The sequence below is a fragment of the Alnus glutinosa genome, chromosome 2, assembly GCF_958979055.1.
Source record: "Alnus glutinosa chromosome 2, dhAlnGlut1.1, whole genome shotgun sequence".
NCBI classification, from domain to species: domain Eukaryota; kingdom Viridiplantae; phylum Streptophyta; class Magnoliopsida; order Fagales; family Betulaceae; genus Alnus; species Alnus glutinosa.
In genome coordinates this window covers 16,850,042-16,862,185 of record NC_084887.1, presented here as the reverse complement: position 1 = coordinate 16,862,185, position 12,144 = coordinate 16,850,042, and the positions used below count along the sequence as shown (strand labels likewise).

At 35.0% G+C, this 12,144-nt stretch overlaps 1 protein-coding gene across 1 annotated transcript in view; it reads right to left on the bottom strand.

Moving 5' to 3' along the window:
* The window catches only part of LOC133860320 (uncharacterized), a 36,474-nt gene extending 24,894 nt beyond the window's left edge, over positions 1-11,580 (bottom strand). Inside the window, exons 1-3 of the mRNA XM_062295946.1 lie at positions 11,285-11,580; positions 10,247-10,493; positions 6,150-6,407 (exon numbers count right to left, since the gene is read on the bottom strand). Coding sequence (XP_062151930.1) covers positions 6,150-6,407; positions 10,247-10,493; positions 11,285-11,580 — 801 coding nt within the window. The remainder of the gene's footprint in view (positions 1-6,149; positions 6,408-10,246; positions 10,494-11,284) is intronic.
* Between the last annotated feature and the right edge of the window lie 564 nt (positions 11,581-12,144).

Below are 12,144 nucleotides of genomic sequence, written 5' to 3'. Positions count from 1 at the left end.
TAAAGGATTCCATTGAAGACCCCTTTAGGTAGGAGACCTGGTTGGGAGGCGTTCATGTTAGGCTACACATTAGAGTGCAAGGTACGACCACTGCATCAGGGGTATGTGAGTTCTACTACTTTGTAACTAGCTTTGTCTTCTGAATAGTGGATATCCTGGGTTTGGCTACTCCGGAGTGATTTTTCTCTTAATTGAGTTTCTACTTCGCCAACAAAATATTTGTCTCCTTTAATTCCGCATTTAATATTTTGTTGCACACTGTTCACACAAACTTGTTAAAATTAGAAGTCCAATAATTTTTCAGCTTCTTTTGGTAGGTGATGTGCAAATTTTAATACTCACAAGCGCACGAATTGTTTGCCATATAGTGTATGTGCAAGTGCGAGGACGAATCCACAAGGAATTGTGTTGCGAAAATTAATTTCTACTTAAACTAATTCTATTTTAACCTAGTTCCGATTTTTTTGGGTTTTTGTGAATAAAAGAAAAATAAAATAAAACAAAACAAAATGTACTATTGTTTTAGAATCCACGCCCACTAAATCACAGCAACATATTCTCATGTTCGTCAACACATATCTGAAGTTCTCACCGTAAAAATCTTATGTATGTTCTACTAAGCTTCAAAAATAATTAAATCATTCAATGAATCCGTTCTTTGCACAAATCACAAAAAATATCCGGTCTAGTTCCAAAAATTAAGAGATTGTTTTTGTGAATAAAAATCAAAAGCATAAACAAAATTAACTAGAGTGAATGTAATCAAATAAAAAAAGGTACTAAGGTATCGGAATCCGCACTCACAAACTCATAGCAACATATTCTCATGATCAATAATATTTTCCAAAGTTCTCACAATAAAATCTTAAATATATTTTACTTTTGCTTCAAATAATTAATCAAAACCATCCCATGTATCTATTCTTTACCCAAATCACAAAAGAAATCCAATTTAAATTAAATCATCAAGTGTATCCGTAAATCACAACAAGATATCCAATTTAAATCAAAACATCAATTGTATCCGTAGAATAAATCACAAGAGATATCCAATTTTTTTAAACAAAGAAAACCAAGCACAATCAATTCTATGGAACTATCCTAAATCATCAAATGTATCATTGAATCACAAAAGATATCCAAGAATCATTCCACAAAATTGAATTAAAGTAAAACAATTGAAAATCAAACTCATTAAAATTGGAAAATATTACATCACATGAGAATATTGTTGCTAATCATAAGTGAGGCTTCATCCTAAACCTTAATGTGAAAATTTTAATTACTCGCAAGTGCATGAATCGTTTGCAGTTAATGGATTGCAAGTGCGAGGTCGATCCCACAGGGAATTGCAGTTTTGCAAACAAAATTTAAATCCAAATTAATTTAATCCTAACCTAGTTCCAAAAATTAAGAGATTGTTTTTGTGCATAAAAATCAAAAGCATAAACAAAATTAACTAGAGTGAATGTAATCAAATAAAAAAAGGTACTAAAGTATCGGAATCCGCACTCACAAACTCATAGCAACATATTCTCATGATCAATAATATTTTCCAAAGTTCTCACAATAAAATCTTAAATATGTTTTACTTTTGCTTCAAATAATTAATCAAAACCATCCCATGTATCTATTCTTTACCCAAATCACAAAAGAAATCCAATTTAAATTAAATCATCAAGTGTATCCGTAAATCACAACAAGAGATCCAATTTAAATCAAAACATCAATTGTATCCGTAGAATAAATCACAAGAGATATCCAATTTTTTTAAACAAAGAAAACCAAGCACAATCAATTCTATGGAACTATCCTAAATCATCAAATGTATCCTTGAATCACAAAAGATATCCAAGAATCATTCCACAAAATTGAATTAAAGTAAAACAATTGAAAATCAAACTCATTAAAATTGGAAAATATTACATCACATGAGAATATTGTTGCTAATCATAAGTGAGGCTTCATCCTCAACCTTAATGTGAAAATTTTAATTACTCGTAAGTGCACGAATCGTTTGCAGTTAATGGATTGCAAGTGCGAGGTCGATCCCATAGGGAATTGCATTTTTGCAAACAAAATTTAAATCCAAATTAATTTAATCCTAACCTAGTTCCAAAAATTAAGAGATTGTTTTTGTGCATAAAAATCAAAAGCATAAACAAAATTAACTAGAGTGAATGTAATCAAATAAAAAAGGCACTAAGGTATCGGAATCTGCACTCACAAACTCATAGCAACATATTCTCATGATCAATAATATTTTCTAAAGTTTTCACAATAAAATCTTAAGTATGTTTTACTTTTTCTTCAAATAATTAATCAAAACCATCCCATGTATCTATTCTTTACCTAAATCACAAAAGAAATCCAATTTAAATTAAATCATCAAGTGTATCCGTAAATCACAGCAAGATATCCAATTTAAATCAAAACATCAATTGTATCCGTAGAATAAATTACAAGGGATATCCAATTTTTTAAACAAAGAAAACCAAGCACAATCAATTCTATGGAACTATCCTAAATCATCAAATGTATCCTTGAATCACAAAAGATATCCAAGAATCATTCCACAAAACTGAATTGAAGTAAAACAATTGAAAATCAAATTCATTAAAATTGGAAAATATTACATCACATGAGAATATTGTTGCTAATCATAAATGAGGCTTCATCCTCAACCTTAGTTGAGAATTTAACCTCTCATGGCTAAAAATAACATGCTAACTTGAATTGAAAACATTAAAAATTAAAAGAATTTACAAGAAAAATTGTTGCAAGAAGACACCAAAATTTTGCTCTAGCCTCACACACTTTTTTCTTGAAGCTTAGAGGTCTATTTATAGGGAGAAATCAAATCTTAGAAGCCCTAGAATTTCTAGTAAAATCGGAGGTTAGTCCCCTAGTTTGAGTAGGAAACTCAAAACACAATCCAAGAAGGAAAAGGACTCCAAATCCGTCCAAATTTGCGGTTTTTTATTGCAGGGAAAATTTTGCATATCATAAGTCCGAATTAGGAAAATCCTATTTCACTAGGATTTGTAGAAAATTGAGCTAGCTTTCCAACGCCACTTGATTCACTTTAATCACATATTTGAGCTAAAAGTTATGGCCAAAATACTATGACATGTGCAGAATTTGAATTCTAACCCGATTTTGACTCCAATTAGAGAAATTCCGATTTAGTCCTCTCCTTGATTTGATTGAACATAACCACATCATATAGGTCTTCTCAAAGTGTGCTTTCTTTCACCATAAAGCTATTGTTTTCTCTCAATGACCTGCAAAATACTAAAATACCAAAACTAACAAAAAACATTAGAAAATAATAAAATTAAAGGTTTAGTAAATGCAAATTATGGGGTCCACATATGCAATATTTGGCACTCATCACAAATCATCAAATGTATCCGTAGAATGAAACACAATGAATATCCAATGTTTGATAAATGAAAAAAAAAAATCCAAGCAATTAATTAAATGAGACTTATCTCAAATCATCACATGTATCCAGAAATCACAATAGATATCCAAGAAATCATCTCAATAATTGAAAATAAGTAGAACATTGGAAATATTAAACCCAATAAAATCGGATAGCATAAACTCTCATGAAAATATTGTCGCTCTTCAAAGGTGAGGTTTCATCATCAACCTTAGTTAAAAAAACTAGCTACTCATGGATAAAAATAAAATACTAAATTTTATTAAGAACATAAAAATTAAAACTTACAAAGAATAGAAGCCAAAGAACCCAGGTGCTGCTATGTACAATGTTGGGATGTTTTCTAAGTGGTGCCTAGCAGGGGGTATCTATAGCAGAAAATTAGATTAAACCCAACTTTTACAAAATGGCACATCTACCCCTTTAAACCCTGATAGGACAAAAGAACACTAGGGTTTAGGGCCATATTTTCAGAATGGCACCTCTACCCCTCAAAAACCCTAATAAGAGAAAAGAGTGCTAGGGTTTAGAGTGTTTGCAGCCGGCAGGAACAAGAAAATTCTCATTCTTATATCACGAGGCATTTATGACGTAGCAAACATTTGAATTAGGAAAATTCTATTTCACAATGATTTGAAGCATTTTGAGTTAGCTTTCCAACGCCGCTAATTTTACTTTAATTTGATACTTGAACTGAAAGTTATGATCAAAATACTATGACTTATGCAGAACTTGAAATTTAATCTAATCTGATTTTGACTTACAAATTTGCATTTTTTTCACTTTAAAACTACTATTTTCTCTCCATGATCTGCAAAATATCAAAATGTAAAATCTAACCAAAAACATCAGAAAATAACGATGCTAAAGGTCTAACTAATGCAAATTAAGGGGTCCAAATATACAATATTTGGCACTTGTCAAATACCCCCAAACTTACATTTTGCTAGTCCCTTAGCAAAATAAAATGAAAAAAAAATAAAATCAAAGCAAGAAACATAAATCCGCTTTCGTGGGAGGGACGATTGCATTTATTGTATGCAACAAGCCTTTTAAACCCCTAGGACCCTAGAGGACGAGTGAAGTCTCGTGAGGGTATGCCAAAAATGATACCCACAAACATTGAAACACTATGTTGTCAACAAGAAAGAGTTTTCACACAAACCATGGTTCATACGTCATTAGCATGCTTAAAAAAAAAAAAAAAACAAACAAACACCATCATCAACATCAATAGGGGATCCAACATCGAATCACTCATAAATAGACAATTAAGACATCACCTGTTCTCAAAAGTGTAGAGTGAAATTAACATACAATCATGAGGTTTCATTTTAATCTCAAGTTAGGTACCTCAAAAATCATTGGAATCCCTATCAAATGAAACAACCAAGGCAAGATATGTAAATTATTTTATTTTTATTTCTAGTTTTTTTTTTTTTTTTTTTTTTTTTTTTTTTTTTTTTGTAGGCTGTGCAATGCTCGACTCCCTTAAGCTTTTTAATTGACCCATGTAACGAGTGTTGGGCAAGTGACTCCCAAATCAGATGGTCTTAGGGCACTAGATGTAGAAACATCCCTAAGGGCTTAATTACTCAAGTCAAAAAGGCTACGAAGCCAAACTAGCCATACAATCAACCAAATTGAAATTCTCACATTTTGACATGAACACTCAATGCTTAGTGAGGCAAGAGGCCCGGTTACTCAGTGAAAAACTCAAAATGATCTTATTCTTCTTCTTCTTCTTTTTTTCTTTTATATATATATATATATATATATATATATATATATATATATATATATATATATATATATATATATATATATATATATAAATATATCTTACAAGCCAAGGTTATTTATCAATAGGTCATCCAACAATTCTCAAAATACACAATGATTAAGAACAAATTCATACCTCACGGATTGCATGCTAATGTGCTTGTGATAATTCAACTCAAACAAGTGAAGTCTTACTAGCCCAAAAACAAGTCAAAAGGCTCAGATTCCTAATGACATGATGTGTTCAAAACTTTAAGCAAGCCCGGTTTAACTCAAACTTGACAACAACAATTTTATTTTTTGTTGCAAAATTGTAAGAACAAAAAGACAACTAAACAAACATAAAAAATAAACAAACAGAGTGTTTTTGTCCATACCCCAAAACTTGAATTACACATTCTCCTCAATGTGTAGTTTAGAAATACGTTACCAGAAGGGAATGAATATTCGAGGTGTGAAAAAGGCCAGGGAGTCCCTCAAACTTAAACACCAAACACCTGTCAACAAAACTAACAACAACATTTTCTCATAGAAACAAACATCAAAAGGTTAATTGCTATCATAAAATAAGAAGAAATCAAATGAAAAATGAAAGAAATCAAATGTACAGAAAGTGAAAGGGAAAAGAAAATTTACAACGCCTTCCCCGATCATATGGATGTCCAACCAATCCCTTCCACCCTTTCTTCTTTAAAATTCGATACCCCTCTGGAAGAATGTGTTGCCTTCTTAGGTGGCCAACTTGCTTGCTTCGAAGGATCTTCGTATGACGATGGTTCCTAGATTTTTGACCTTGTGTCCATCGATCCTTGAGGCTTTTAGCAGAAGATGGCTTTTGGAGAAATTGAAGAACTGAAGCTTGGGGCTCATGAAATGTCTCAAGAGGGATTGTGATGAAGGAATGAGCTTCAGTACTCACTTCCTTGTCATTGGACATATTTGGATTTGGCAGGGGCGTTGTCTGCTCCAGGTGCTCCTCTTTTTCTTCCTCTTCATTGTCATTCTCACTCTCAAATGTTGCGGTGGCTTGGACATGCTCATGACGAGGATTGCTGGAATCATCCTTATCAATCATGTAATGCCCTTCAACCATCACTTGACCCTGAAGCTCCTCTTCCTCTATTTTGGTGACTTCAGCAACCAGAGATTCAAGCTGTCCTTCTAACCGGGCAATCGCCTAAGTGTTTTCCATAGCAGCATTCTTCACTTCACCAATAGCCTGGCCTGTGAGCTGCATGAAGACTTTGAGAGTGTCTTCCAGAGTTGATTGTGAAGATGAAGCTGGATAATTATGGGATGAAGGATGGGAAGATTGGTCATCGAACTGTAGATATTCAGAATGATGCAGTTCCTGAAATTGAGGAGCACAATTTCCCATGGCTTGAGCTTGCCATGAGAAATCAGAATGGTTGCTCCAGTCCGGGTTGTAAAAATTAGAATTTGAATCGAACCTTGGGCTGGAGAAATTTGTGTTCATTTGCTCATATGAAAAATTATAGAATTGTCCCCATTATGGACAATTATTGGCACTATGATAAGGATCAGAGCAATATGAACATGGTTCATTTGGGTTGAAACTGTAAGGGTAGTTGGTTGGAGCAGGTGTCCTTCCACTAGGTGAAGCAAGTCGTGTAGAAAAATTACTATAATCATCAAAATAAAAATTTATGCTTCACTTGCACCCTAGAGCATGCAAACATCCCACAAAAGAAATGAACCAAGTTTTTTTTTTTTTTTTTTTTTTTCAAAAAGAAAATGCAAGTGGGGTAGACAGAATTTTCCAAGAGCCCAGGTTTGTTCCCAGGAAAGTGAGGAGGGTCACACCGGACACACTTAAATCCCAAGACTTTCCTAGCCAGAACTTGCCTAGACACTTGGATAGCGCCGTAAGACCACACTAACAATCTTTTCTTTTCTTTTCTTTTTGTTTTTTTTTTTTTAAAGATTAAAAGAAAAATAGCACAAACAAAATAAATAGAAAAAAATGAAGACTGGCACGAATGCATACAACAAACAAAGACACCAAAAAGGTAGGAATTAAAACTTACAAGTTTGGGCCAAGAATAATTTTTTTTGGCAAAAAAATTTCTGCTACTCATCTTTTCCAGGTAATGCCTCCAGTGTTCGTTCGATCAATCGACTTCGAAGGTCGCTCGAGCGATAAAGCACTTGATCGACTTTTATGTTCGTTTGATCGACTTCGCAAAATTCCGAACAACTTGATATAACAACAGAACAGAAACCCTTGCTCTTTTTTTTTTTTTCTTCTTTTCTTTTTTTTTTTTTGGTTAGAAAATAAAGCAAAAATAAATAAAAATAAAAATAAACAGAAATGGGAAGAAGAAAAATAAAACAAAAATCTACCTAAACTAGTAGAAAAATAAAATCAATTCAAACAGAAATCAATTTCTACAAACAAACAAGTCTCTGACAATGGCGCCAAAAACTTGATGTGCAAATTTTAATACTCGCAAGCGCACGAATCGTTTGCAATGTAGTGTATGTGCAAGTGCGAGGTCGAATCTACAAGGATGTACATATAAGCACATCCTCATTCCCAAGCGATGTAGGACCTCACAATCACCCACTCTTTGGACCCAGCGTCCCCGCTGGCGTCCCTCATTGGGCTTGTACACGCTCCCACCATCTCGGGCTGGACAATGGCACTGATACCATTTGTAAGGACCCACCCCCAATGACACAATATTGTCCCTTTTTGGCTCCCCAAACCAGACTTCCCAGGAGGTCACCCATCCTGGGATTACTCTCACAAAAGCACGCTTAACTGCAGAGTTCTGATAGGTTCATAACCATCACGGCTTTAAAACACGTTGTGTCATAAATGATGCATTTATACATATAAGCATATCCTCATTCCCAGGCGATGTGGGAAGTCACAGGAATTATGTTGCGAAAATTAATTTATATTTAAACTAATTCTATTTTAATCTAGTTCAAATTTTTTGGGGTTTTTGTGAATAAAAGAAAAATAAAATAAAATAAAACAAAATGTACTAAGGTTTTAGAATCCACACCCACCAAATCACAACAACATATTCTCATGTTCGTCAATATATATTTGAAGTTCTCACCGTAAAAATCTTATGTATGTTCTACTAAGCTTAAAAAATTAATTAAAGCATTCAATGAATCCGTTCTTTCCACAAATCACAAAAGATATCCGGTTTCAACCGAATCATCAAATGTATCCATAGAACGAAACACAATGAATATCCAATGTTTGATAAATGAAAAAAAAAAATCCAAGCAATCAATTAAATGAGACTTATCTCAAATCATCACATGTATCCGGAAATTACAATAGATATCCAATAAATCATCTCAATAATTGAAAATAAGTAGAACATTGGAAATATTAAACCCAATAAAATCAGATAGTATAAACTCTCATGAAAATATTGTTGCTCTTCAAAGGTGAGGTTTCATCCTCAACCTTAGTTAAAAAACTAGCTATTCAAGGATAAAAATAAAATACTAAATTTTATTAAGGACATAAAAATAAAAACTTACAAAGAATAGAAGCCAAAGAACCTAGGTGCTGCAATGTACAATGTTGGGATGTTTTATAAGTGGTGCCTAGCAGGGGGTATTTATAGCAGAAAATTAGGTTAAACCCAACTTTTACAAAATGGCACCTCTACCCTTCAAAACCCTAATAGTAGAAAAGAATGCTGGGGTTTAGGGCATTTATGACGTAGCAGACATTCGAATTAGGATAATTCTATTTTACAATGATTTGTAGCATTTTGAGTTAGCGTTCCAACGCGGCTAATTTCACTTTAATCCAATACTTGAATGGGAAGTTATGATAAAAATACTATGACTTGTAAAGAACCTGAAATTTAATCTAATCCGATTTTGACTTCTAAAATTTGCATTTTTTCACTTTAAAACTACTGTTTTCTCTCCATGATCTGCAAAATACCAAAATGCAAAAACTAGCCAAAAACATCAGAAAATAACGAAGCTAAAGGTCTAACTAATGCAAATTAAGGGGTCTAAATATACAATTTTTGGCACTCGTCAGTTGGAGGCTTCTTAATGAGTTATGCAACAACCGGATCTTCTCCTTCAATGACAGCTTGATGTGGTCTTTTGTTTACCAAAATATATCAATAATAAATAACCACTCGCAATAGAACGAGTCCAGACGGTTCATGTTGTCTATGCTGAGCTGTTCAGAATCTTCTCGAACACTGATGGGCATCCGGAAGCTTACACTGGGCCGTTCGGACGCTTACACTGGGCCGTCTAGACGGTCAACTAGGGATCTGACTTTTGCTGAGTTGTAAATTGGACAGAATTTTCCAAGAGTCTAGAAATTGCGTTCTTGATGCTTGTGACACTTATACTTGTCATATTAAGGCCTTTCCATAGTTGAGAATTAAATTCTGAATATTCTGGAAAACTCTGGAAAAATACGTCATCCCTGTTTCAACAGTATACTAACATGGTAGTGTTTTTTTAACGGAATGTAGCCAATAAAATTAACACTTTTCTTCCAAAACGCATGACTCCTTTCATAAGAGTGATCTTGAGAAAAACTTTTGTGCCAACTTCAAACTCCAACTCTTGTCATCTTAGATCGGCGTAGCTATTCTGACGAATCTAAGCCGTTGTCTATATATATTTGATAACCAATATCTTCTCTTCTCACAAGTGTGTTGGATAATCTCTGGCCCTAGTATTTTTTGTTCTCAAGTGGCAACCTACACTTCCTCCCGTATAAGGCTTCATAGGGCGCCATCTCGATGTTAGCATGGTAGCTCTTGTTGTAGGCAAAATCTATTAATGGAAGGTATTGGATCCAACTTCCTTTAAAGTCTAGTACACAATCGCAACATGTCTTCCAAGGTTTCGATCGTTCGCTTACTCTGATCGTCTGTTTAAGGATGGAATGCGGTGCCGAAGGTTAACTTCGTCCCCATTAACGTCGTGTAAGCTATGCCAAAATCTTGAAGTAAATCTTGGGTCCCAATTTGACACAATGGATACTGGAATTCCATGCAGTCGTACAATCTCCTTGATATAAAGCTCCGTGTACCAATCCATAATGTAAGTCATCTTGATGGGTAGAAAGTGTGTCATCTTAGTCAACCGATCCACAATGACCCACACTGCATCTTGGCCACTCGAAGCTCTAGGAAAGCCATACACGAATTTCATTGAAATGTGTTCCCATTTCAATTCTGGAATAGGTGAGGTTGCAAGGACCCCGTAAGTCTCTGATGTTCTGCCTTGACTTATTGACATATGAGACATTATTCCATGTATCAAGCTATGTCCTTCTTCATCCCGTTCCACTAGTAGTTTTTTCGTAAATCTCGATACATCTTGGTGCCACCTGGGTGCACTGCATATGAAGATTGATGGGCTTCTAACAAAATGACCTTCTTCAGTTTTGCATCATAAGGGATGCACACCCGATTGCAAAATTTCAACACTCCATCAGTAGATACATGAAAATTTGGTTGTGTCCCTTTACCCACTTCTTCATGAGTTCTCGTCAATTCACCATTTGATAGTTAGGCAGTTTTGATCTGTTCCGGCAGAATCGATTCCAAGTTTAGGTTACCTATGTAAGACTGGATTTTCTCGACCGTCATCTCTATATCTGCTTGGTCCAAGTCCAAGAGTAGCTCCTTCTACATAGTGAACATGGTTGACATTCTTCCTGCCGTGTTTTTTCTACTAATTGTGTCAGGGACTACATTAGCCTTCCCCGGATGGTAGTTGATCGTGAAGTCATAGTCATTGAAAAGTTCTAGCCAGCATCTCTGGTGCATGTTGAGAACATTCTGGGTGAAAAAATACTTTAGTCTTTTGTGATCTATGTAGATTTCACAATGTTCCTCGTAGAGGTAATGTCGCCAAATCTTTAAGGCAATGACTACAACGGCTCAAGATCATGAGTTGGGTAGTTGTGCTCGTAGGGTTTCAGCTGTCTTGAGGAGTATGCAATCACCTTTCCCTGCTGGATCAATGCACAACCCAAACCATTGTGAGAGGCATCACTATAAATCACAAATTTGCCAGTCCCCGATGAAATAGTGAGAATCGGTTGCCGTGACTAAGCGTTGCTTCAGCTTTTGAAAACTTTGCTCGCATTCTTCTAACCACTGAAACTTGTCATTCTTCCTGGTTAGTCTGGTCAAAGGTGCAGCTAGCCTAGAGAACGCTTCCACAAACCTCTTGTAATAGCCAGCAAGGCCTAGGAAACTCCGTACCTTGTGGGCATTTGACGGTCTCGCGTAGTTAACCACCGCCTTTACTTTACCTCGGTCCACTACAATGACATCCTTGGTGACAAAGTGCCCCAAAAATGCCATATTGTCTAACCGAAATTCACACTTCTTGAATTTGGCATAAAGTTGTTGTTTCCTCAAGATGCTCAATACTATTTGCAAATGCTCTTCGTGTTCTTCCTGGCTCTTCAAATAAATCAAGATGTCGTTAGTAAATACTACCACACACTAATCGAGAAGCTCCCAAAAGACCCTATTCATCATATCCATGAATGTTGTTGTTGCATTGGTTAATTGAAAAGGCATTACCAAGAATTCATAATGCCCATGCCTCGTTCTAAACGCCACCTTCTGTACATTCTCCTCTCAGATCTTGAGTAGGTGATAACCGGAACGAAGATTGTTCTTGGAGAACAATTATAGCCCTTGGAGTTGGTCGAAGAGATCATCAATTCTTGGGAGTGGGTACTTATTCTTGATTGTCACTTTGTTCATCTCCCTATAGTCAATACATAACCTCATTAAACCATCCTTATTCTTTACAAATAGGACTAGTGCTCCCTATGGTGATACAATCTAGCGGATAAATCCATTATGAAGAAGTTCTTGCAACTGATCTTTTAGTTCCTTGAGCTCTAGTGGTGCCAT